We start from the raw sequence: 27,860 nt of genomic DNA, 5'->3' as shown, positions 1-27,860 counted from the left end.
GACTTGCCCTGTGTTTAGTTGTTCTTGGAACGTTTTCTTGGAATCATAGTTGTTCTTGGGAACCCTAGTGCCACAACACAAGCCTAAAAAACTAGACAATAGAAGCGATCTACATCAAAAAGCTGAAACCGCAATTAAATACGCGCGATAAGTATCGGGGCGGGAAATGACATTGAAGTACTTGTTCAAATACAAAAATTTGACTTTTGAAATTAAAAAAATATTCTGGCACATGTTAATTCGAAATTTTGTCAACCCCAAAAAGTAAAAAAAACCGATAGGAATGTAAGTAAAATTCCCTCTTCGGGAATAGAAAGCAATATACCCGGGATTTTCATAAATCCGGAATAAAAAATTAATTGATTTTAGTGTAATAAGTGTAATTAATATGTTGTAAATGTGATTTTAACTGTAGAAAATTTCAAAATTTCGATGTTATTTTATCTCATTTCTTAGAATTATAGTCAAAGACAAGTTTATATAGTTTGTAAATGATTTCATTTAATTTTCAAACCTGACGATGAATGCAATGTTCGAAAACGTTCGTTTTATTTAATCAATTTAAGTTTTAATTAACAATTACCTCTCTGCATCTACTACTACTACTACTTTAATTAGAAAGACCCACTTTGGCGTAAAAATTTACCGATTGCTCTAAATGTCCCGAAGCCTATAAATAAGAATCTATTAGGGAAAATAATTGGGTCTTTCCCATTAAAGCCCCCCCCCCAGCTTAGTGGTCAGATAAACTATAGCCCCCCCAACCCCAATAACGGTAAATTTACCAGAATCGGGGGGGGGGCTAAAATTTCATGTGGGTGGGGGGGCTATAGTGAGAAAGACCCAAATAAATTGATGAGAGAATACCAACAAAGAATAAATGATGTCAAGAAAGCCAATTTCTCTCGTTGTCTGTGCATTCTCAGGCTGCGCTTGCAATAGCTTCAATAGGTCAAAAACAACTAGATTGCGGTTTCCAAAGAAATCCTGAAATTCTTAAAATTTTATTTTTTTTTCTCATGTTAGATCTAGACTTTATAATGGTTACAGATTGAAATATGGCCTCGATTGAAATTGATCAGTTGCAAAGAAAAATGCAGTCTGCTGTAGAAGACATGATGAACAGAATAGACAAAATTGCATTGAGATCAATTCAAAGGAGTGCTTTTTTTATGTGCGGCAGATTGCTGCTCAAACGTTAATGACTCTTCCATATCTGCTCAGAACTGCGTTGAACGATGTCAACAGCCGGTTATTTCATCACAAGTAAGTTCATTCTACAGTTTATTGTCATATACTCTTGTTAATTGTTCTCAAACAAAGTTTGTAGCAATTATATTAGTCGTGTTGTGATATCATCGCTAATTAGTAGCTTTGTCACAAATTGGGGGTGTCATCACTAAAAGCTCAGCCCTGCAACGAGAGGACAGAAAGCAGAAGAATAGACTGAAGAAAATAAGGGCTCTTTTCTGTTATTGCCCCTCCCTCAGCCTTATATAGCCAGTCTTTGCACCCCCCAAATATGTTTTTTTGGTCCTTAGAGATTCTTTATTTTGGTCATAATAAATTGCCGGTACCGGTAGAGAAATGGATGAATTTTTGTTTCCGGTTGTCAAAAAAATAGTACCATAGAGCTATTCCTGCAAAAGAAAAGCAAAAAATTAGTATAAACATCAATATTCTTTGTCTGCTTACATAATAAGCGAATTTTGATTACCGTATACGTCTTAATTTCAAAACTTTGCCGCACAAATAAATTGTAAGCGCTGTTTGCATATAATTGTGTATGTCAGTGTATGAAATGAAACCAATATGTTATAACATTGTGAGTGTCACACGTATATAAAACAGATGTACTAAAAACCTTGGGTTTCAAGGTCACAGATTTAGTTTAGAACTTGATTTATTACCTGATTTGTGGCTGACACAAGGTTGATAGTTGTCACAAAAGAAATCGAACTGTCATTAGACAATGCTCGGGCTTCGAGCGAAATCAACGAAACTGACATAGCTTTGTTGACTTGGTTAATTTACCACGATGATAGAACCGATATTGAGTACCAATCAAAACGAGGGTTGTATTCATTCATTGAACACCAAACTTATCATCAGTGCTAATCACTCTATTAAATCATAGTTTATTTAAACCAACTTTTCTTCACCATAATCTACTATACAATTTAACTTCTAACTTTGCATTTTAACCAAATACTACGTTCAATTAGCCAAAGACATAGAGTATTGCGCACGGGCGGCCATTATAGTAGCGACAGAATTAAAAAGTAAATAGAAAACCACCACCCTATAATATTGAGGGTTGTTTTGATTTCTAATAGAAATCTATTTTTTTTTGTTTGAAAATCAATTTTCGACGCGAGTCTGACGTCTTAATATCACGACCCGAAAAAAGAGTTTTGAACTGGTGTCTTGATTGGACAAGGAACACTGCCATCTTCGAATTTTCAAGTGAGTACTCCCTAAAATTTTGAATATCGTAAAGCGGTTCGTACATGTTTTTTCGATAATAAAATAGCGTTCAAAATCAAGCGAATTTGAATTCGACATAATTTGACGTAAAATACACTTTTGAACTTAGAGTTTTTTTTAATGTTTTCAAGAAAAAAAAACAGTGTCAATGAGATTCAAAAGTTGCTGAGTTAGAGTGTCAAAAAGTAGTTTGGGTTTTGAACATAATTATTGAAATAATTAGGAAAATAGCAGCTTTTAAAAGAACACATTGCAAGGCACTCCTCAAAAACGCTTTTATCGGAACCTTTCACGGGTTCAAATTATTTTGAAATTCATGTTACACACTTTGAGCTCTTGTCACAACTTCAGAAGTGGCAGAGAAAGGAAACAGTAAACGGCGCCGAAACCGAAATTGATGAACAGCCGCATTATTTTGCGTTAAGGCTACAAAAGTCGGCTATTGATTTCTATCGTACACTTTCGGAGGATACTAGGGAGAGCTATGATGAGACCGTAAAGGCTTTCAGACAACATTATAATGAGAAACCTGTAGTTTTCCGGGGGAGGCTAGCTAGGAGAGTCCAGCAGCCGGTTGAAAAATTAACAGTTTTTCTCGGTGATTTGCAAACTTTAGCCTTGAATGCGTACCCCCAGAAGTCCAATGAGATAAGAGAACATTTATTTTGAGGTGATTCATCGGAGGCATAGAAAATATTCAGGTGCGACTTGACCTGAGAAAGAGCTAGGGTGACGCGGATATGAATTTAGACAAAGCTTTAGAAGGAGCACTACATATTGAAGCAGTCACGAGAATTGAGGAGGATAATGAGCCGCGAGTTTCTGCCATCCAGTCGAAAAAAAACACTCAACTAGTTAATTCTATTAACGATTTAGTGCGAACACTGCAGACTAACCAATCTAACAGGCAAGATAATCAAAATTTTTCTTCGCAAGGATCGAGGCCAAAAGAGTTTCTGCGCGGAATTGAGCTTAGTTCAAGAGAAACTGGAGGAAGAAATAGAAACTAATAGCTATAACAAAAGCAGCGCTGATAATAGACGAACCAATTGTGACAGTAGAGCGCAATTCCAACACCAGGATGCAAGAACAGAAGCAGAGATCGGTCGCACGAGAGTCGTGCCTAGCAGTCAAAGACAGCGTTGAGTTTTGGGAGAGAAAAATGTTGCCGTTGCGGTCAGAGAAATCATGCATCTAAGGAATGCAAGAATTGTTTTGAATGTGGGAGCCCTAACCATTTCAATCGAAATTGCCCGTATTTAAACGATAATTAGCTGAAGATTGCAGCCCTCGAAAAAGTTTTTTTTATCATACTCAGCTTGGTCTTCGACTAAGTTTTTTGGTGGTTGATTTTCAGTTTTCTCTTCAGTTTTAGAAGTTTCGCCAGACGACTTTTTCGAAATTTTTCAATTTAATGTAGCGATAGATTTGATTAATTGTGATGTTTCATTATTAACCCAGGGGGGAAGACTTGCCCTGTATTTAGTTGTTTTTGGAACGGTTTCTTGGAATCATAGTTGTTCTGGGAACCCTAGTGCCACGACACAAGCCTAAACTACTACTACTACTACTTTAATTAGAAAGACCTACTTTGGCGTAAACATTAACCGATTGCTCTAAATGTCCCGAAGCCTATAAATAAGAATCTATTAGGGAAAATAATTGGGTCTTTCCCATTAAAGCCCCCCCCCCCAGCTTAGTGGTCAGATAAACTATAGCCCCCCCAACCCCAATAACGGTAAATTTACCAGAATCGGGGGGGCTAAAATTTCATGTGGGTGGGGGGGCTATAGTGAGAAAGACCCAAATAAATTGATGAGAGAATACCAACAAAGAATAATTGATGTCAAGAAAGCCAATTTCTTTCGTTGTCTGTGCATTCTCAGGCTGCGCTTGCAATAGCTTCAATAGGTCAAAAACAACTAGATTGCGGTTTCCAAAGAAATCCTGAAATTCTTAAAATTTTATTTTTTTTCTCATGTTAGATCTAGACTTTATAATGGTTACAGATTGAAATATGGCCTCGATTAAAATTGATCAGTTGCAAAGAAAAATGCAGTCTGCTGTAGAAGACATGATGAACAGAATAGACAAAATTGCATTGAGATCAATTCAAAGGAGTGCTTTTTTTATGTGCGGCAGATTGCTGCTCAAACGTTAATGACTCTTCCATATCTGCTCAGAACTGCGTTGAACGATGTCAACAGCCGGTTATTTCATCACAAGTAAGTTCATTCTACAGTTTATTGTCATATACTCTTGTTAATTGTTCTCAAACAAAGTTTGTAGCAATTATATTAGTCGTGTTGTGATATCATCGCTAATTAGTAGCTTTGTCACAAATTGGGGGTGTCATCACTAAAAGCTCAGCCCTGCAACGAGAGGACAGAAAGCAGAAGAATAGACTGAAGAAAATAAGGGCTCTTTTCTGTTATTGCCCCTCCCTCAGCCTTATATAGCCAGTCTTTGCACCCCCCAAATATGTTTTTTTGGTCCTTAGAGATTCTTTATTTTGGTCATAATAAATTGCCGGTACCGGTAGAGAAATGGATGAATTTTTGTTTCCGGTTGTCAAAAAAATAGTACCATAGAGCTATTCCTGCAAAAGAAAAGCAAAAAATTAGTATAAACATCAATATTCTTTGTCTGCTTACATAATAAGCGAATTTTGATTACCGTATACGTCTTAATTTCAAAACTTTGCCGCACAAATAAATTGTAAGCGCTGTTTGCATATAATTGTGTATGTCAGTGTATGAAATGAAACCAATATGTTATAACATTGTGAGTGTCACACGTATATAAAACAGATGTACTAAAAACCTTGGGTTTCAAGGTCACAGATTTAGTTTAGAACTTGATTTATTACCTGATTTGTGGCTGACACAAGGTTGATAGTTGTCACAAAAGAAATCGAACTGTCATTAGACAATGCTCGGGCTTCGAGCGAAATCAACGAAACTGACATAGCTTTGTTGACTTGGTTAATTTACCACGATGATAGAACCGATATTGAGTACCAATCAAAACGAGGATTGTATTCATTCATTGAACACCAAACTTATCATCAGTGCTAATCACTCTATTAAATCATAGTTTATTTAAACCAACTTTTCTTCACCATAATCTACTATACAATTTAACTTCTAACTTTGCATTTTAACCAAATACTACGTTCAATTAGCCAAAGACATAGAGTATTGCGTACGGGCGGCCATTATAGTAGCGACAGAATTAAAAAGTAAATAGAAAACCACCACCCTATAATATTGAGGGTTGTTTTGATTTCTAATAGAAATCTATTTTTTTTGTTTGAAAATCAATTTTCGACGCGAGTCTGACGTCTTAATATCACGACCCGAAAAAAGAGTTTTGAACTGGTGTCTTGATTGGACAAGGAACACTGCCATCTTCGAATTTTCAAGTGAGTACTCCCTAAAATTTTGAATATCGTAAAGCGGTTCGTACATGTTTTTTCGATAATAAAATAGCGTTCAAAATCAAGCGAATTTGAATTCGACATAATTTGACGTAAAATACACCTTTGAACTTAGAGTTTTTTTTAGTGTTTTCAAGAAAAAAAACAGTGTCAATGAGATTCAAAAGTTGCTGAGTTAGAGTGTCAAAAAGTAGTTTGGGTTTTGAACATAATTATTGAAATAATTAGGAAAATAGCAGCTTTTAAAAGAACACATTGCAAGGCACTCCTCAAAAACGCTTTTATCGGAACCTTTCACGGGTTCAAATTATTTTGAAATTCATGTTACACACTTTGAGCTCTTGTCACAACTTCAGAAGTGGCAGAGAAAGGAAACAGTAAACGGCGCCGAAACCGAAATTGATGAACAGCCGCATTATTTTGCGTAAAGGCTACAAAAGTCGGCTATTGATTTCTATCGTACACTTTCGTAGGATACTAGGGAGAGCTATGATGAGACCGTAAAGGCTTTCAGACAACATTATAATGAGAAACCTGTAGTTTTCCGGGGGAGGCTAGCTAGGAGAGTCCAGCAGCCGGTTGAAAAATTAACAGTTTTTCTCGGTGATTTGCAAACTTTAGCCTTGAATGCGTACCCCCAGAAGTCCAATGAGATAAGAGAACATTCATTTTGAGGTGATTCATCGGAGGCATAGAAAATATTCAGGTGCGACTTGACCTGAGAAAGAGCTAGGGTGACGCGGATATGAATTTAGACAAAGCTTTAGAAGGAGCACTACATATTGAAGCAGTCACGAGAATTGAGGAGGATAATGAGCCGCGAGTTTCTGCCATCCAGTCGAAAAAAAACACTCAACTAGTTAATTCTATTAACGATTTAGTGCGAACACTGCAGACTAACCAATCTAACAGTCAAGATAATCAAAATTTTTCTTCGCAAGGATCGAGGCCAAAAGAGTTTCTGCGCGGAATTGAGCTTAGTTCAAGAGAAACTGGAGGAAGAAATAGAAACTAATAGCTATAACAAAAGCAGCGCTGATAATAGACGAACCAATTGTGACAGTAGAGCGCAATTCCAACACCAGGATGCAAGAACAGAAGCAGAGATCGGTCGCACGAGAGTCGTGCCTAGCAGTCAAAGACAGCGTTGAGTTTTGGGAGAGAAAAATGTTGCCGTTGCGGTCAGAGAAATCATGCATCTAAGGAATGCAAGAATTGTTTTGAATGTGGGAGCCCTAACCATTTCAATCGAAATTGCCCGTATTTAAACGATAATTAGCTGAAGATTGCAGCCCTCGAAAAAGTTTTTTTTATCATACTCAGCTTGGTCTTCGACTAAGTTTTTTGGTGGTTGATTTTCAGTTTTCTCTTCAGTTTTAGAAGTTTCGCCAGACGACTTTTTCGAAATTTTTCTATTTAATGTAGCGATAGATTTGATTAATTGTGATGTTTCATTATTAACCCAGGGGGGAAGACTTGCCCTGTATTTAGTTGTTTTTGGAACGGTTTCTTGGAATCATAGTTGTTCTGGGAACCCTAGTGCCACGACACAAGCCTAAACTACTACTACTACTACTTTAATTAGAAAGACCTACTTTGGCGTAAACATTTACCGATTGCTCTAAATGTCCCGAAGCCTATAAATAAGAATCCATTAGGGAGAATAATTGGGTCTTTCCCATTAGAGCCCCCCCCCCCAGCTTAGTGGTCAGATAACCTATAGCCCCCCCCCCCCCAATCACCGTAAATATACCATAATGGGGCGGGGCTATATTTTCATGGGGGGGGGGGGCTATAATGAGAAAGACCCGAATAAATTGATGAGAGAATACCAACAAAGAATAATTGATGTCAAGAAAGCCAATTTCTCTCGTTGTCTTTGCATTCACAGGCTGAGCTTGCCCGTCAGCTTCAATAGGCCAAAAATAATTAGATTGCGGTTTCCAAAGAAATCCTGAAATTTTTAAAGTTTTATTTTGTTTTCTCATGTTAGATCTAGGCTATGGAACTTTATAATGGTTACAGATTGAAATATGGCCTCGATTGAAATTGATCAGTTGCAAAGAAAAATGCAGTCTGCTGTAGAAGACATGATGAACAGAATAGACAAAATTGCATTGAGATCAATGCAAAGGAGTGCTTTTTTATGTGCGGCAGATTGCTGCTCAAACGTTAATGACTCTTCCATATCTGCTCAGAACTGCGTTGACCGATGTCAACAGCCGGTTATTTCATCACAAGTTAGTTCATCCTACAGATTTCTCATATACTCTTGCTAATTTCTCTCAAATTAGGTTGGTAGCAATTACATTAGTCCTGTTGTCTTTTTTATGAGAATTTTTGCTTGACCGATTTAACTTTTCGTCCATGCGGGATAAACAGGTAACGCACAGAGGGCATTAAGGGCTCTTAGACCCTTTACAGGTCGCTAAGAATTGAATTCACCAAAACTTTTTTGAGGAGACGATGTCGTGGTGTGAAGGGCAGTTCCTACATCTGGTGGTTTGGACCCACCTCTCATCCCGGCTTCCCAGCCATATCACCATCTCTGGGCTAGGGGTATTAGTCGACACAAATTAGAAGACAGGCCCATTGGCCGACAGATTTCGTCACGACGATATGAAAATGACAGAAATTACAATTGTAGAATTCATTTCTATAATTACCATTGTATTGTAGGAAGGAGCTAGCAAATGCTCATCTCACCCAAGAACGCACGCCTGAATAAATTTCGATCGTGTAAGAAAGATCTTATGGAAAGCCTTCAGACCGAGCAACGTCACGTAATAGAAATGGCTTCGGAAAAAGGCGCCTCGAACTGGCTCACAGCTCTACCGCTTAAACGTTACGGTCTCACATTAACGAAGTCCGAATTTAGAGACCGGCTTTGCATTAGATATAACATTGAAGCCAAAAACGCCCATTAATTTTCCTTGTGGTAAAAAGTTCACGCTATCACTCTCCAGTGTGCGAAGGGTGGGTATACACACATGAGACACAACGAGATTTGAGACACCTTTGCTAAGATCATGCAGGACGTTTGCTGTGATAACGAATTTGAGCCGACTCTTTTAGTTGCTGAAAGGCGAATCCTTTATGCAGAAAACTAGTAGCGCTGATGAAAACGCGAGACTAGACATTAAAGCGAATGGCCTATGGGAATCCATGTTCAACCGTTGTTTTTTGGCGTGAAGGTCTTTAACCCACTTGCCAAGTCTTGCCCGCAAAACTCCGTAGAAGCGTACAAATATCATGAGTCGTTGAAGTGCCTCAAGTATGAGCAACGAATACTTGACGTCGAGAAGAGTTACTTCACTTGGCTTGTGTTTCCATGCATGGGGGCACAGGACCGTCCGCCACGCGCACTATAGAACAATTAGCTAGCATAGCTAGCAAAATTGCTGAAAAGAAAAACGAATCATAATCGGACGCAATAACGTACAAAAGGCTTAAGTAAGTTTTGCTCTTCTGTGCATCGCTATCATATGCCTCAGAGGTTGTTGTGGTTCCAAACGGCTGACCGACAATGATAGTTCTTGCCACAGTGCGGGAGGGGAGACTAGATTCATAACAAATTAACTTATATGGCGCAGCTCTAAAAGAGTTATAGTGCCCTGTTTCTGTTTGACGATGCTATGAGCATGTATTTGCGGTAAATTTACATACTATGCTGTGATGTTTCATAGTGGATTTTCACTGTTCCGTCCATTGGGTGGATCACATCCCCGTTTATTAAAAAATTGTATTGTAGGAAGCATACCGGATTCCTACAAGTATTACGAGTCCAAGTAGTTGAAATACGAGCAAAGGATAATCGAAGTCGAGAAAGCCACCTTTTGTCCTTTATCTTTTCATATACAGTTGGGGCTGGTCCGTCAGCATCAAAAGCCATACAGAGGTTGGCTTCTAGGATCAGCGATAAGAAAGAAGATTCTTATTCGGACGTGATCACGTACATAATGACAAGTTTAAGTTTCGCGCTTTTGCGTAGCTCCATACTCTGCCTTCGTGGCACACGCTCCATGCGCCGGCGTGCTGCTGTAGAAGCGTCAATAGGAACCATTGTAGAGGAAGGGAGGCTGTTGTACTAAACTTTTCTATTTTCTTCTTCTCCCATCCTGATTCAAAATTACTATACACTATATTTTGATTGCTATTTATCATATCTATCTTGATTATAATTCTGATGCTTTAATTTCTCCATCTTTCGCATCTGATGCTTTACTTTTTAACTACTGCCAGGATTTGTAATATACATAGGAGTTGACTTGCGGCCCCCGAGTTGACCGACTGCCCTTATAGGGGAGGGGCTTTCTTTTCATTGAAAAAAATGCTTAATTCAATTATTGGAAGCTTTTACTTAATTAAGTTCGTCTGTGATAATTTGTTCGGTTGTGATAGATTCATATCAAGACACACGAGCCGCTGAGTCATGGTCAAATCAGCTAATAGTTATAGCATATCAAGGGTTGTTTTAAAACTAAAGAACGCTACTTCACCCGCTTTGTGTGCGGGTATTTTTCTCGAAATTGGGTATTTATCATTATGGTTTTCGTGTAGTTTCATTTGCTCATGTGTCGGCTAATTTGTATGTCGGCCGATTAACCAGACACGCCCACCCCGCTCCTCACTCCCCCCACTCTACTCCACCCTTTCCGCTCACCCCTCTTCCACGAAATGCTTGCATCTCTCCCACGCTTGTTTGAGATGAGTTTGGCCGATGTTAGTCGATCATGTTTAAATACTAATTCAGCTTTGAGAGTTCAGCTTATTAGTTTAACTTGCGTTACTTTCCGGCATTGCAGAAGTCCATAAAAATGCATAACATCTTGATAGGGCTATCTAATCCGGAAAGCAGCTGTAAGTGAAAATCTTGCTGATTCAAGACTCTGATGATAACATCAAGACCAGACATAGAAAGTGGAAACGGCCTTAAAAATCAGTTTCTCTTGATGATGATGAGCAAATATCACTTGTTGTGATGAGCTTGTATATAAATATACAGGTAGAGCAGGATATCGAATTAAATAGAACCAAATCCTAGTGGTAGAGGCCCAGAAATTTCAGGATCGACTCTGAAAGTACTCGTAAAGTCAGCCGTGAAGAATTTCCAAGTAAAGTGTGTTGATATTTCGTAGACGAACACAGATATTTCAGCAACGGGGCTGCACTCGTTGCGGTTCTAGCTAATTTTAACGAAGCTTTTCAATTCAACACCGCAAACGCCGAAATAAGGTCTAACAAAATATTTCAAGAGTTATAGTGAATTGGCTAAGTTAACGAAAGTGGTAACTATATAAAAGAAAAACCTGGAATGCTGGTCATATAGCAATTGGTACCAAGATGAAGAGTACGAAAAATTTAAGATGTAGTCCGGAATTTCCACATTAGTTTGAACAGCAGCTGTTCTCGGATACTCAAAAGACCAAATTGATCAAATGTTACATGGACCACATTTTGTACCATAGGACCCGATAGAGTACCGTAAACACGCCAGTTTACTTCCTAAAAGTACAATTTGCTCAAGTTTTACTACAGAAATGCGCATTTGTCAATAGAAGTGGGAATTTTTCATAAGGAAAAGAGAAATTGAGAATATCTTGAAGTAAATTGCAATTGCAGAGTTTTCATTTCAGCGGGTTGTGGAGACCGAAATCAACGACTTGCAAAGCCGTCTAGCGAGAGCAGCTGCTCAATGTCAAGACAGGGTCAAAGACAAGTATTCTCTCACTGACAATTCCAACCAATCAGCTGCTATTCGGGACATGGAACAGTGTATGACATCTGCTGCTAATGACATTTTGAACAATTTGCCCAATATTGAGAAACGAATCTTGCATAATCTGAAGAAGTAATTGATATTTGAAATTTATTCTTTCTATCTTGCATTTTTCTGACGTGATTGTTTAGATAGTTCTAGACAATCTAAAAGGGAGTCCAGTGCTTAATCTGACGAAAGTGTTGTTCATGCATAATATTTATTTTTTTGATCCCTCATTGACAGAGGAACGTGCGTACTAATATCCCTTGTCTCCTTTATTTGTTTGTCCTTTTTTAGTATTTTCGTTTGGTAGACTTCTCCACGCTAGTTCCGCTGACAGCGCTGAAATTACGAAATATTATTGTTAGTCGATAGACTACTTGTCTATATGAAAATGGATCCCAAAAAAACGGAATTCTCTCTTTATTAGAAAAAAGTTGTAGGTAAGTTTCATTTTAATATCTTTTTGGCATTTTAAAGTTTAATCGTATGGTTAACATCAAAATGTCATTTTGGATGGTTTTTCTCAGTATCCGCTTTTCCGCTTGATTTCAAATGGAATTTGCAGATATACTTTAGCTCTGTTAATCTTTTTCGAGTTTTTTGTCCGAACGATCGAACTTTTGATGGACTATTTTCGCCCATACCATCATATGTTATGCGTGATATTAACAGCTCTCATTTAATCTTGATTTTTTTGGCAGTTTACTACCAAGTTGTGGGCTGATTTTGTTTTCAGTATCAATGATTTCAATATCAATGTGCACTTTAAAAATTTATCAGAAATCATTAGAGCACTGTTTTTTTCATTTTTTAACGTCCCCTTAAAATTTAATCGTTGATTATGCATAATAGTTTGTCTTCTGCATTGAAACTTACCTGAATAACGTTCTCAGCCATTGTCACTCTAATGCGCTGATTTTATTGTGCTTCTTTTTCTATTGTTAAATTTGAATCTCGGAATAAAAGCATGGAACTCTAGGAATTAAACTGAAAATCAAAACAATATATGCATTTATTCAAACTAAAAATTGGTCGCCCAGCTTTTTGTGTTAAAAAGGTTGTCATCTGAAAGATTTTGAATTTCTCATTATAAAGTATTTAAGCAATTCATTCAAATTTTTTCAATGAAACTTTTTTGCCTCGGGGCTGTTCTGGTTTTTGATTTTTTAAATCTGAAAATTGAAAATATTTATATTTTCATGACCGCAATTGCTTTCGAGCGAATTGGAAGCAATTATTGTAGTTGTGCTTTTTGCTCTGCAAAAATTTTTATTCGACTGATGTGTCTATCTGACGTTTATCATTCTGACTTCTTATGTTTTCTGTCATGCGAAATACTCTCATTCAGAATTTTCAACAGCTGAAATCAACTGCCGGGAGTCTATTGAAAAAATTATCAAAATGGCACCGAAATTAGTTTTTAAATCTTACTTGTGGCCCATGTAAACTGATAACGTTATTTGAGGCATCCTGTATTAAACATATTACTTCAAACACAGCGCTGACGCAGTTTACAATTGAACGCAGCCCTCGTCATTTGGTCGAAAACAATTCGTCCAACGTCCGCTCTTTCGTAAACTTAAAAAAAGGCGAGATTGTTAATTTTTGTCGCCAAAAATCTTCACAACAATTAGTTTGCTTTAATCAACTGATAAAATCAATGACAGCTGATAACATAAAAATTTTTTATCGGCCTATTTTAGAGCTAGTTTTTGTAATAGTTGGGTTTCCGAACGTCATCTTGCGCACTGTTCGAGAGCTCTAGGCTTTAATTCTTTTCAATAGCATCCAACGCGCATCAATTGGTTAAGGACAATTTGTTTTCTTTCATACTACGACAGAATAAGATGTTGGCTGCTGCTATTTGTTTTTTGTCCGGAATGTTCATTTTTGCCATCTCTCGAATGAGCAGCATTAGTATTCAGATCAGCAAAATACTACACAAGTCCTCGTTTATTAGAATTTGTTTGCTGTCGTTGGGAAAGTTTTTAAGATTACTTTTTGGAAAACGGTTCCGAAATTGACGCCTTTTAAGAAAATGCAAGAAGAGATAACTGGTTAGGCTGAAGGGCATCTAGTTGTAGTACAGCTGTGTCAGAGCAACATAAAAGAAAAAAAAGAAAACATTGAATTCCAAAATGTTACACACCTTAAAAGTGTCAACAAAATGGCAATGTACAAATTCTAAAATACATAAAACAATAAGAATATATTTTATTTACAATGTTTACAATGTTTGGAATACTAAAAACATAAAAAAAATATATTGGATAATAAGGAAATTAAAAACAATGAAAACTTAAAAAAGGTCCCTCAACAAATCTCTGTATTGCAATGCCTTTGGGTCCTTCAGATATTCCTTGAAATAGAATTCTTTCAAAAAAAACCTTTGATGTTTTTAACCTTATCGAGTTTTTGTCTTTGTTCATATGGAAATTCATTGTACAATTTCATGGCTTGCAGCATCAATGATTTATCGAGGAATTCCGAATTACTTTTCATAGCCGGATAAATTTTTCCCGTTCTCGCATTCTGTTTACAATTGGAAGTTTGCAATACGTTGTTGTTACTAAAAGCTGGTAATTGTTTCCTAACATATTTCAAGAAGAATACCATACATCGATATTTGAAAAGGAATTCAACAGGCATGATTCTGTTTTTTTTAAATCAGTCGAGCGATCATACTTTTTTCTTTTGAAACACGCTTTTATTCCCCAATTAAGTTGTTTTTCTAATGTTATCATGAGATTTTTTCTGATACCAACAAGCATAAGAGATGAGTATTGAATGTGACTTAAAACAAGCGCGTTTAATAGTGTTACTCTAGTTTTTATAGGAAAACAGTTCCTTATATCTTTCAAGATTTTGATGCTGCACGCCATTCTGGAGAGTATTCTTTTGATCTCTTCTTTGAAGTTTAATTTGTTTAATATTATTCCTAGATATCTTATCGACGACGATTCTCCTATGTTCACATCGTTAACATTGAGATAAGACGGAGTTCGTGCTTTTTTTGATGGAGCAAACACGATTTATTCTGTCTTCTTATTGTTCATCATTAATTGATGTGATTGGAAGTAATAACATAGTTTTTCAATATTTTTTTCCAAATAACTTCTGGCTATATTTTCATTAGTATGAGAAGAATAGAGAAAAGTGTCATCGGCGTACTGGATTACTTGACAATTGTCATTATCAATAGCTCTATGAAGATCATTCACATAAATGTTGAACAATATTGGTCCTAATACTGTCCCTTGTGGCACACCTCTGTTAAGTAAAATCCAGTCGGACTCATTTCCCGAGAAAACTACTTTTTGAGTTCTGTCTTTCAAATATGATCTAATCAATTGTGTAGATGTTCCGTCGAATCCTAAACATTTCAATTTTTCTAATAGTATTTTGTGTGAGATTGAGTCAAATGCTTTTCAGAGATCGAGGAATGCTCCACAAACTGTATTCTTTTTATCCATTTCAGTTCGTACATATTCCGTACATTGTAGTATGGCATCTGTTGTGGACATTTTTTTCCTATATCCAAATTGTTTAGGTGACAGCAAGTTATTTGAGATCAAATAGTCATTAATTTGGTTCCTTATAACTTGCTCAAAAATTTTTGCCAATGCTCCGATTACTGATATTGGACGATAGTTAGTGGGATCTTCTGTGTTTCCTTTTTTATGAAGAGGTGAGACCAAAGCTTTTTTGAGGTCAGTCGGAAAAGAAGACTCAGAAATAAACTCGTTTATCATAAAACAGAGAGGCTCCGCAAGGACCGATTGGGCATCTTTCAACGCCCATGCGGGAATTTTTGAAGGACCCAAATTTTGTTCACATTCAAACATTTTATTAAATCATGGACTTCTTTACAAGTAACATATTTGAAGAAAAATCTATTTGCATTTCCCGTATCAGCTGAGAACAGTGTTTTATCAGATTTTATACTTTCGCCGAAGTATTCCCCCAAAACTGAAAACTTGAAGGTTTGCGATGTCTTTTCCGTTCGTAATAAGCTCACCGAAGCTGTTACGCAGAGTGTCTATTACAATTCGTTGTTTTTCATTGTTCCTAACTTCTTGTATAAATTTCCAGCGACTTTTTTCTGTTTTCAGAGAAATAAAGTCTTTTAACAAGGAAGCTTCATTTTCTGATTTGAAATTTTTTTCAGATAAGAATTTATTTCTATTCAGGAAAATTTTCGGTTTATCATTCCTCACAAAACAAGATTTCAATGGTGCATGCACATTTATTGCTTGCTCGACTATGATACAAAATTGGAACATTATTTCGTTAGCATTTTGTGACATCCAGAAAAGACTCCAATCTGAACTCCGAATTTATTCCTGGAATTTTTCTTTAGAATAGTTCTTTTTTGTCGAAGAAAGTTTTTTTGATTGGCATTTGTTTCATCATCTTTTTATCTTCTAATATAGTAACTGTTCCGTAATGATCACTATTCAAGATGCTCTCTGTAACAAAACATTTTTTGAAGTTTTCTGTGATGATATGATCAATCAATGCAGTCTTATTGATACTCTGTCTTGTCCCTATCTTTGTGTTACATGACACCAACCCGTACGGAATAAATAGCGTTTCTAATTTTCGTTTTTCGTTCTTCTGAAAAAAGTCAATATTGTAATCGCCCATCAAAATTATTTGTTTGTTCTCAGCTGCAGCACAGTCAATTCCCAGAGCCATTCTGACAGAAACATTTCAGAAAGCTGTTTGGTCGGGTAGTACGAAATATTTATCAAATATTTTTTTATTGAACTCACATTTTACCCAGATGCTTTCGAAACGGGATTCCGAGATGGTGGTAAGATCTGAACGTTCTTTAGGTTTGAATGATCTAGGTATATAGAGCAGCAGACCACCTCCACTTGTTTTGTCATGTAATGAAAGATTCCTATCTTTTCTGAAACATTGGAAATTTTCACTGCGTACTCCCCAAGAACGGATATCGTCATTCATTTTGAGCCATGTTTCTGTAAAGCCAAAAAGTGCGTTTTTCCCAAATCATCCATTAATTGCTTTAAGGTGGAGTTCTGACCAACAATACTCTACAATTGAGGGAGAAAATCTTTACATTATTCTTAAAAGACGCGCCTACAGTTTTAACGCACTCGGCGTATTTCAGAACTGTCCCTGGTTTTTGTTCTACATCTCCACATTGAATCATGATAGAAGCCTTAACTATTTAGACAAAACAAATATTTGGATCGCATTCTGAATTGCCATGAAACTTATGGAGAGGTATAGATTCACATCAGAAAACATTTAGAATTTTTGGGTCACGTATTCCATCCAAGATATTCTTGCCCCCTCCCCCATCCCAGAATTAAGGCTTGTCTGTGCAACAGTAAACTGGATGCTATAAATACGTGACTCGTTGAACTGCAATTGTTTTTCAGTCGTGGTTTTGCCTGATCTGAAATTGATTTGATTGGAATTATGTACCAATAGGATAGCGTTCTTTTCTAAAATATAATTTCTGCTGCGCTTCAGCTCTTCGAGTTTTCGAGTGACTTTTACCACGCTTTGACTTAATTTTTGTTGATCTAAATCGCAAACTCCTCTTTTATATAGAATATTAAGCTGCTGAACTCATATGGCCTCGGTTTAATATTAAAAAATGAATGAACAGGTACGCCAGAATTATTTTTTAAACTAAATCTTCAATGTGGTGTAAATTAAGCTTAAATGAAAGCAAGATGAAGCTCCTTAGTGAATTGACGTAGATACTAACGCTATACTCTAAAGTATATTGAGTTTTTGATTCTCAACTCGTTGATAGTTATCATAATTGACGAGTGATTACTGAGCTTTGTAACCTTACTTTTCTGTTAACAACTTTGCCCTCTTTTTAATAGCCGCACAGCGATAGGTGGGGCTATTATTGGCCTTCTATTGGTTTTTTACTATTCAAAGAATTTGAATTGTATTGGTGAGCTGTGTTTTAAGATGTGTTCACTTTGATCATTCAAAACGGGATAATCATGTAAAGCCCAGCGGGCATTAAGTTTCATTAGAGGCCCAAAGTGGGATTTAGTAGTCCTTCAAGTGCTTATAGTGGTGCAGCTGCTGGGATGGCCTTAATTTAAGGTTAAAAGGCCATTTTTAGGAGTTTTTGGGCTCAAAATGGTGCAATTTTTCATGTTTTTTGTGATTTTTTTTTGTTTTTTGTTTGATTAGTCTTAGGTTGAAGTTTTTAAAAGTTGACGAAGGCTTTTTGTGAAACAAAATTGCCTGGTATGACAATTTTATGAGCTATATGTTCTAGTACTATAAAATAAACACACAAAATGATAATAATTTTTGCAATTTGTTTCAGGTTTTTTGAAAAATTTTGTCATTTTTTGAGTTTTTTTTCAGCCCTAGGTGTCAAGAAACCTCCTCTAGGGTTTGATAAAGGGTTTGATAATAGATTACTGCATAGTTTCTGGTGATAATGGAATGGTTTTCAATTTTCTGCCATCAGGAATATTAGCATTTTTTGACAAAACTTGCAATTGCTTTCATATTTTTTTGACATTTGTCATTATTCAAGTTGTTTGAGTTCCAGGGGCTAGAAAATCTAATTAGGGGTTGGATAATAGGTTACTGAAAAATTTTTAGTTGCTATGAATAGGTTTCAACTTTTGAATATCACAAATTTTAGCAATTTTTTTTGACAAAATTCGCATTTTTTTTGTTTTTGAAATTTTTCATCATTTTTCGGTTTTTCCAGCTTCAGGGTCCAGGTAATCTCCTTTGAGGTTTGTTATTGGGACACTGGATAGATTCTGGTAACAATGGAATGGTTTTTAACATTTTAATGTCTCGAATTTTAGCATAAAATCTGGATAAAGATTTGGATAAAATCTGCAATTTTTAAGGTTTCCTAAAATTTTTGTCAGTTTTTGATATTCGTCCATTCTCAAGTGCAAGAAAACGTCTTCCACGTTCTGATAAAAAGTTACTGCATGGTTTTTAGTTTCAATGGATTTGTTTTCAACAATTTAACCTTTCGACTTTTAGAAGTTTTTTGACAGAATTTGCGTTTTTTTTCATGTTTTTTAATACATCGATTTTATTTATTTTTTCTTGCCTCAGTAGCTGGGTAACCTCATCCAGGGTTTGATAGTATTTTATTAAATAGTTGCTAGGGAGCTATTGAATGGCTTTCAACGTTTTATTAGATCCAATTTCTATTTTTTGAAGTTTGAAATTTCTAAAAAATATTTCCTATCGATCTATGAGCCAATGAGTTTTTAAAGCTTGGAATTGGGTGACTGGATAGCCTCTAGAGACACAGAAATGATTCTGAGGATATTTATATCACAATTTTCAGCAACATTTCCTTATAATTTGCAGTTGATTTTTTTTTTTCAAATTTTTTGGTCAATTTCGAGTTAATCGATCTTCAAGGGCCAATGAATGTTTTTGAGGTCTTGCAGATATAATACTGGACTAATTTCAGAAACAAAATTTGGTTTTGAACATATTTTTGAAATAGGTATTTTTAAAGGGACAAAATTTTGCCTTAGTCTTAAAAGCTTCAAGAATTTTAGCAATGAGTATGTTTTTGTTTAGTTTTGATTCCTTTAGTTTCAATTTTTTGATGATTTTTGTGTTCTGGCTGGCATTGTTCAATTGATCGGCTGGTCAAGTAGAGTACGTCTGAGTATTCCATTTAATTCTTTGAATTGTTTTTCAGGACTTGTCCTATGTTTTTTATTTCGTGATTTTTGTTACGACCATATGATGTCACAACCACTTCAAATCGGCTTGTTGTTCAGTCGTTCATGCAATTTCAACTGAAGTGCATGTGTGACGTCATTTTTTGCTCTTAATGGAGCGAGGTTTTTTGTTCATACGCGTGATTTAATTTTTGGTCACACTTGACTTACCTCCATCTCAAAAATGAATTCTTCTCTTTGACATTGACTTTTATGTATTTTAATTCAGAGATAAGGTCAAATGGTTGTGTGACTCTAAATTAAGGTTATTTGAGAGCATCTAATAGAGGCAGAAAAAACATACAGATTTTAAATCAAAATATATAACAAATCAGCCTTCAAAGAAAAGACGAATTTTTTTTGGTCTGTCTTTACCGTTTTTTTGAGACTGCAGATCTACGAAGCTATTGCGGCTATTTTCTGGCAATCTGCCAGCTATGTTTTAGTCTTTACCACCCAAGCTACCCACGTGGAAAAATTTTAACACCACCTCAACTTTAACTTTTAAGGTAAAAAAACTGTGGTTATATTACCATTCTCAAACTTGTAAGTCAAAAATTGTAATAATGAGGTTTATCCTTAACTTTGAAGCAATTTTTGTTAACGTGTTCTTTTTAATGCTAAAATTTTGTGTGACTGATTTGACTTTTTGCGTGACTTTAACGCCTTTGACTTTTGTTTTGTGCAATCTAAGTTTCTTCTCAATCACAAGTGACATCAGTTCACCACTAAAAGTCAAATAAAAGCGCGCCGAAATTGGTGTAATTTTAACCTTTTATTATTAGTGGCTATAGTGGTGTATAATAACATCTGATGGCCTCCATTAGTGAATTTAGCAACAGCCCCCCCCCCCCCCCCGCCCGACTGAAGTAGGCTGCAGTAGATTCCAGCTCCTGCTAGTCGTTCGAGATCAATTCCTCCTCCAACGTTAGTCGGTTATGTTAATTGTTGGGCAAAGATTAATTGACTTTGTAATGATGCTTGTTTTTCAAATAGAAATGCAGTAGTTAGAGATGGATTTAGACAGTACCATTGAGAGCTATTTGCCTCCTAAGAAAAAGTTGAGACCGGAGAAAAGCCGACAAACAGCTTCTAAGAAAATTTCTGAAAAGAAAGAGCCTCGAAGCAGAAAGCCAGTTGCTGATCTGTCTCAATATAGATTTGACCCTTCAAGTGCTGACAATGCGAAAGACGGTGAACCTAAAAATACAGCGAAAAATGAACTGGAGAAATTGACAGAACTTATGGAAGACAGTTTTTCGGACAAAATTCTGAACGAGAAACCTCGAGAACATGTTGACGCCGATGAAAAGACTCACTTGAAAGAAACTGAAAGCAAAACTAAATCACGCTCTGCGACAGCAAAAGCGAAAACAATTACAGAAAAGAAACCCACCAAAACCAAATCGGAAGCTAAGAGCAAGAGATTGTCGGGAAATGGTCGAAGGAACAGGTCCATGGTCAATCTATTAAACTCGGATGTCAAAACCGTCTGCAGTCAGGCAATGTTAGCGCTGAAGTCGGAGCTCTCGGATACAAAAACAGAACTGCTAAGTGTAAAAATAATTGATTATTCTCAGAAACAGAATTCCATGGATCTTAATAAAGAGCAGGAGTCTTTGTGGAAATTGTCATCGAAACTTATTGAAAATTTTAATACAGATGTAATCAATGTAGCACAAAATGATGATAATCAACTGAGCGAAAGAAACGAAAGTATTGAGCCACCTGTAAAAAGTAGAGTTTTATATCAACATTCAACTGAGTGCCGGATTTGTCGAAAACCCCAAGCGCAACTGGGGCTGGACTTAGTCAAGCTGTTGCAACCACAGTTTTCGCATCTTCAAATGGAAGCGATCAATTGCTCAAGCGGAACCATACCTGTTGCTGGTCTAATTTATCAGCTACGAGTCGAAAATCCAGCATACGATCTGCAACAATTTTCGATTGAGGTTGTTCGCGACTTTGTTTACTTTATGTACTCTGGTTGTTTACCAACTCCGTTATACGAGGATTCTTTACTGGCGTTGAAAATGATAGCACAGATAACGTGTTGTGTATCTTTAGCTGATAGTGTGACTAGTCATATAGACAAACATGAGCGTGAAAGCATCAATTCTTGTCCGGGAAACGTTGACAAACAAGCTGTCTTTAGAGACCCGCAGGAGTCTTGCGATTCGCAAATTGAAGATGACGCTTTTGTTGATTCGTTATGGATAGCTACTGCGAACGAACCGCATTTAGACCTTTCACAGGTAGTTGTTGACCAAAAAATGGACCAAGATCAAAATGACAGTGAAGCAAATCTCTTTGACGATGAAGAGGAAGAATTCTTTAATTTTCTCGACCGGACACAGCTGAACAAATCATTACTGCATGTCAGTTTTTCGAAAAGTGAAAATGAAAATTGTCCAAATGAGCGCAAAATTTCAGAACTGAATCATTACTGTGGGCAAACTGAATTAGCAAGTTGCAATAGTTTTATTGATAGTGCGCTTTCGATGACAAATTGTGCAAATGAATTGAGTAAAAATGATAATGAAATGATTCCCGAATCAGATTTAGAATCTTCGGTACTGAATAAGGAATCAGAAAGTGTGAACTGCAAATCTGCAGAAATGAGAAGAGAAAGCGAGGTACAGATATCTGATATTGTACAGGATCGAGGAACTAATGACAAAACGCAAGAATTATGTTCAGAGGATGTCATAGTTGAGATGTCATTCGAGTACGAGTTGGGCGAGGTACGTAAGCAAAATGCAGAATTTGGTCAAAAGATGGAACCCAAAATTGTGGATGAAATATACGACCATACGACTAACGATCAAAGGGATTCTGACGTTGATAATTCTGAACCATTAGAAAGTAATATTGCTATAAAGTCCTTAAGAAATATGGATCAAAGCTCAATAACAGAAAGTTTTGAAAGCAATGCTCTGAATTCACCAGCCATGAATTTGAGTCGGACCTTGTCGCCGACCGTTTATGAAGCCAAACCTTCTGAGCAAAAACTGGGCGTAGATAACGACCAAATGGAAAATCAAGACGTCATTCTTGAAACTGAGGAAAGTGACATTGACCGTGCAGAGATCAGATCATCCCAGTCAACTGAGAGCTTAATCGAGGCTAGCGATGACGTCAGAGGGGGTAGTATATCACCTTTGATTGGAACTGATGATAGTGATGACGATGTGAGTGTAGTTTGTGAAATTGACTTGAGAACCAGGCTGAAAATGAGCAGCCAGTCGCAACCAAGTTTTGCCGAAAAATCTGGTCAAGTTAATATTTTGTGCAAAGATAAGGTGACAATACGCTCATTGGAAATGCAAAATATCGACAGTCTAGACCATGGTTTAGAATTACAAAGATTTGATTCCCGATCAGAATTCGACGACTCAAAAATTTCTTCTCAAATTAAGAATACAATACCACCTAAACTACCACTCGCTACACAGAGTAGCTGTCTACTAAGCGAAGAAAAAAGTTGCAGTCAAACAAGTCAAGTTGAAGATAAGACGAAGAGTAGAATAAAGCAACCCAAAAAACCGAAACGGACGGAGCCAACGTTTGAAGATGTGATAGATTTTGTCAAAAAGAGTCCACATATTTGGTGTAAAATGTTACAGTATAAACCAATTCATTTGCTTTCGTTTAAGAATGAGTTTGAAGAAAATAATCCGAATTTCAAAGTCAAAGACAGTTTGCTGAAAAGCTATTTTGACCAAATGGGCGCTTTCTGTTCCGAAAAGTTGATTTCAACTGTCTAAAATTTGGTAATGAAATAATTGTGCTTGCATTTTGTTTGTGATAATTACTAGTAATTAGCTTTGATGCGATCATCAAAAATTAATAAATATTGTTAAACCTTCTTTTCGAGAAGTGCATTTTTTCTCGGATTATTTTTTATAGCTCTTCTGGATTCCATTTTGCGGAGAATATGCGCGAACGGTCAAAACCCAATTTGCTCTCGTTTGTCTGTCGCTCTTGAATTTTATTTAATGTTTTTTAGATGCTTGTTTTCAAGCATCCGGGTATATTGGAAAGTGGCTTTTGTTCTCATTAAGAACTGCGTTTGGTGCAATTGGGGACCTTTTTCTTCAAAATATTGACAACAGAACTTTAATTTCAAAAAAATTATTTCAAAATTTTTCTTTAATTTCAAAAAAATTATTTCTTTAATTTCAAAAAAGGGTTTCTTTAATTTCAAAAAAATTGTCTCCAGTGGGTTGATACTGACTAATTGCTCTCAAACGAAGTTTGTAGCAATTATATTAGTCCTGTGGTCTTGCATGCATTTTTTTTTGCTTGACCGATTTTTTGTCTGACCCATTTGACTTTTCGTCCTCAAAAACCGGATAAACAGGTGGCGCCTGGAGGGCATTAAGGGCTCTTAGAGCCTCTCTTCTTACTGTCCTCTAAGTATGCAATTAAACTAAACAGTTTTGGAGACATACACTTCATCACCCACACCACTTCATCCACCCCGGCAATTAGGCTGAAGCTCGTAAAGCTAGCCTCGCTAAATCGTACCTAGCGGCAGTACTTTGAGAGCCATTCGCCCGACGTTAGTCGATTATGTTTAAGCTATTTCGTCATCGATACTTCAGAATTTGATTTAGAAATGTGATCAGGTGTTTTTTGGAAAATTTTAAACTGTCATGCTTCAAATATCAAGCTTCATGTTAGAATGTTTATTTTCTGCTCGGAATTTTGTTTCGGCCACTCACTTTTAGATCAAGTCTTTTGTGTAGATCAAGTATTTAGCCTTCTTTTGAATAGAACATTTTTCTATGAAAAAGACTTAGGTATTACAACAAATTTATCAATGTTGGATTTGAATAATATCCTTCTCTTTTAGCCAATCTCTCGATATCGGTTTTTACTTCTAAGAATTCTATTATGATCATATATGGTCCTAACTAATTTGTCCGCTTACTAAGGAGTGTAAATTGACTGCTTGCGTTTTTATGTCTCATAATATCTAAGAAGTCTCTGTGTTGGAAGTCTATAATTTGGCAACTGACCGAGGAATTGAATGATTGGTTTTGCGTATTGTTCATCGCGGTCAACTTGTAAATAGTTATTGATTTGTTGAATCGGAACAGGTTCATATTTCTGATATCAGATCCTTCGTTTTCAAACGATATTAAAATGAACTGTTTGGATTTTTTCCTTATTTGGCTAGCAGAATATTGTTATCTTATGATACGTGTCCATCCTTATAAGCTCATTAATTGACCCAAGTTTTGAAGCAATATTAGTAGTTATAGTAGCTGAATGTGTCTTTTGAAATTAAGAGAACACTCAGTTTCGGATTTCAAGTTTTTCAGGACCTGCTGGTATCGTTCGAGGTGATATGATCATTTTGAGGCGCTGTGATCCTTTCTGGGTGCCCTTAATCCGCCTGCTATATGCCCATACTCCACCTCCCCCCCCCCCCAAAGCAAACTACCCCTATGTGTGGAGGGGCAGTTGAATTTTTCGCCTTTGACTTCTTGAATTCTAGCATTGACAATTTCAGGCGCTAAATTCAATCTGCATAAATGTGTTACAAAAATTGAAATGAGCGCAAAATTTGGGTTTCGTTTCTTTAAAGGCCGGCCGCAAAACAAAGTGGAGCGAAGCTCTTATTTTAAATGTTCATTGAAGTGGTCTCTAAGCTCTCACATCATTTTTTTTGAAGCTTGAATTCCCTATGTGAAATTATCCACGATGGGCGCAGGCTACAGAGTTGAGCGCCCGCCTACCTTTGGAGAGCATTTCTTCCGACGTTAGTCGTTGTTGTTAAGAATAGCAATGGTTAGCCCTTACTCCTAGCGGACTATAGAAACTAATATTAATGCAAAGCTCGCGTTAGTTTCATCAGTTATGCTAATTAAAACAAACACGCTGTTTTTTTTGGTTTAAAGTAAACAGTCTACCGAACAGATCCGAAAAGTTTAGCGCTTTCTGATTCTTTAATTTTCAGGTTGTGATGTCGTTGATTGAGGAAAAGAGTCGGATTTTGATCAAAAAGGGTGACTATTACCACCTGACTACTATAAAACCAGGAAAAACGGCCATGATAAACAAGACTGCTGTCAAATTAGACGCTTTAGTGAGTCATCCATTTGGGACATACTTTGAAGTCGTTAATAAATCTGTTCAAAAAATTGATGCTCCCAGTTTTGAAGATGAAGATTTGCTCAATTATGAAGGAGGGAGCGAAAGCAATCCCAATATGGAAGTTGATTGCGATTCAAATACCGAATCGGGTTTTGAACAAAATACGAACCAAAATAACCCGCATGTGACGAAAGAGGAGATAATGTCTATGAAAGCGGACGGTGTTAATGCGGATGATATGATCAAAACTATTGTCTCTAAAAACACAGCTTTTAAAGACAGAACTGATTATTCGAAGACTAAGTATATCAAAAAGAAAATTAAAAGACATAAGTTAATTTTTCAAGTTTTGAAACCAAATTCGCGCTTGATAGCTCGTGCTGTTTATAATTTGGATAGTAAAAAGTTGCTAAATTTGAGTCCGTATGACATAGCCAATGTTATTTACAAATGCGGTCTGTTTCCCAATTGTAAAGTGATAATTTGTGAAGGAACTGGGGGGTTGATAACCTCGATAATTTTAGAAAAACTTCAGGAGAATGTGACAATTGTCGAATTCTTTACAGCTGAGCATCCAAAACGAGATGGAAGTACTTTTTTCTCATTTGACAGTTCTCTTTTTGCGAATGTTTATCCTTTGCCTGTTAAGTATGCAAATGAGTGCACGTTGCTAGAACGCAGCGTTTCACCAGGCGACCTGAGCACGGGTAAAGCGAAACCCTCAAAAATATCCGAAAATTTGAGTGATGCTAGTGCGAATGCTATTTCTGAAGAACCGAGTATACAACGGGAAGAACCAAATATGAAGCGACCTAAGCTTAGCAGTGAAGATTTGAGTTTTGAGAACAGCTTGAATGAAAGCTTAGAGTCTTTGAATGGTTCAGTTGTAGAAAATGCGAAAAGTTCTGACGTAGAACTAATTTCAACTGTTGATGAAAACGACATGACGGAAGTCCGAACAAAAACTGAAACTGAAGATGAACAAATATTAAAAAGGTTTGATGAAAAGGGTTCTAAAACTAATCACAGTCAAAAAGCCGATAGCAATGGAAGGTCTTTTGTCATCGGACCCAAACACGAAAAAGGTCATAAAATGTACATTGATGGTAATTTTGATTGTTTACTACTCATTTCGAAATTTGACCCTTTGGCTATATTGAAACATTGTTACCCAAAACTTGCACCCTCGCGACCCATCGTGATATTTCACACCTGTATAGACGTGATCAGAAATTGCGCTGATTGGCTGAAAGATGAGAAACGAAGTGTGAATATTGAAGTTTGTGACGTGTTTTCACGCGAGTATCAAGTTTTGCCCAACAGAACACGCCCCACTATGAAGCCCGAAGAAACAACTGGGTATTGTCTAAGTGCTATTAAAGTTCAACCAAACGATAGTGTATAAATAGCTGATTCTTGATTTCTGCGGTCTAAATTTGTCTCATCATTGTGTTTGTAAATTATAGATAATGTTTATCATGGTTTATTTCGTTATTACATTGAGCTGCAGACTGGTGCTGAAAATTTAAACATCCTTTCAACAAAGTTTTCCTATTTTTATTAAAGAAATAGATTAGACAAGTACAAGGTTTTATATTTTTTTCTACTTGTAGTATGAGGACCAAAGTATTCATATGGTTATAAAGTGATTCTTAAAATGTAACCAACCTAATGTCTTACCCGTCTTAAATGTCCAACCGAACTGTGTTGTTATGGTAATAAAATTTAAATTTACATTTCATAGATTCAGGAAAAGTTGGAGGCCGGAATCGGTTTGATTTAAATAAGGCCGTGCTTGTTAAATCTGACCTACGTTCTTACTTGGATAACAGCTCATGAAGCGTTTTAAGAGGTAGAAGTGGCTGATAATTTCTTTCAACCGAGTTTTTTTTAATTCATGATTGGTTTCTAGTCATTGCTTTAACTTATTTGGACATAATGATCAGACCTATGCTGTTCAACAACTGTTGAATTGCGTCAGTGAATTCTCCTCTCTCATTGGCTATTAAAATTGACAAACCCTTTAAAACTGGTGTGAGAGCTTCCATCTCATATTGTTTACGAAGGTAGTTTACTATTTGATAAGTATTCGTAGATCAGTTCCAAAGCACGTTCTCCCTTTCTTATTTCGCTCAGCGCATAGTTGAAACGTCTGTGCGCTGTCAAAATTATGAGTAGTTTTAAAATCTGAGTAGAACGGAGAAGCTTACTTTTCTGTATTGTTATATCTGTCGCTTCAGTTTTGTATGAAGTATTCATTTTTAAAGATTTTGCCATCGATATTGGACAGGGTAGTTTTCTACGCGACTTGTCTGGAAATCGACGTCACAGCTCTTTCGCAGCAATA

At 36.5% G+C, this 27,860-nt stretch overlaps 3 protein-coding genes across 4 annotated transcripts in view; all 3 read left to right on the top strand.

The window, feature by feature from the left end:
* The window catches only part of LOC142335868 (KICSTOR complex protein ITFG2-like), a 408,175-nt gene that overhangs the window by 292,862 nt on the left and 87,453 nt on the right, over positions 1–27,860 (top strand). The gene's annotated exons all lie outside the window — the stretch shown is intronic.
* LOC142336778 (protein FAM136A-like) lies at positions 7,956–11,812 on the top strand. Its single transcript, XM_075385696.1, has 2 exons — positions 7,956–8,166; positions 11,563–11,812. The coding sequence occupies exons 1-2, from the start codon at positions 7,960–7,962 to the stop codon at positions 11,779–11,781; spliced, it is 426 nt and encodes a 141-aa protein (XP_075241811.1). The 5' UTR covers positions 7,956–7,959; the 3' UTR covers positions 11,782–11,812.
* LOC142336777 (tRNA (adenine(58)-N(1))-methyltransferase non-catalytic subunit TRM6-like) lies at positions 25,340–27,062 on the top strand. Its single transcript, XM_075385695.1, has one exon. The coding sequence runs from the start codon at positions 25,383–25,385 to the stop codon at positions 26,916–26,918; it is 1,536 nt and encodes a 511-aa protein (XP_075241810.1). The 5' UTR covers positions 25,340–25,382; the 3' UTR covers positions 26,919–27,062.

Source organism: Convolutriloba macropyga, chromosome 3, assembly GCF_964194025.1.
Source record: "Convolutriloba macropyga chromosome 3, txConMacr16.3, whole genome shotgun sequence".
NCBI classification, from domain to species: Eukaryota; Metazoa; Xenacoelomorpha; order Acoela; family Convolutidae; genus Convolutriloba; species Convolutriloba macropyga.
The sequence above is the reverse complement of the archived record's forward strand: the minus strand, read 5'-3'. Positions and strand labels throughout refer to the sequence as shown.

Bases quoted from the DNA above. Each gene is read 5' to 3' on its own strand.
- LOC142336778 (XM_075385696.1), top strand. From the start codon at position 7,960: ATGGCCTCGATTGAAATTGATCAGTTGCAAAGAAAAATGCAGTCTGCT. The intron at 8,167-11,562 runs GTTAGTTCATCC...TTTTCATTTCAG, and splicing joins AGCCGGTTATTTCATCACAA to CGGGTTGTGGAGACCGAAAT.
- LOC142336777 (XM_075385695.1), top strand. From the start codon at position 25,383: ATGTCGTTGATTGAGGAAAAGAGTCGGATTTTGATCAAAAAGGGTGAC.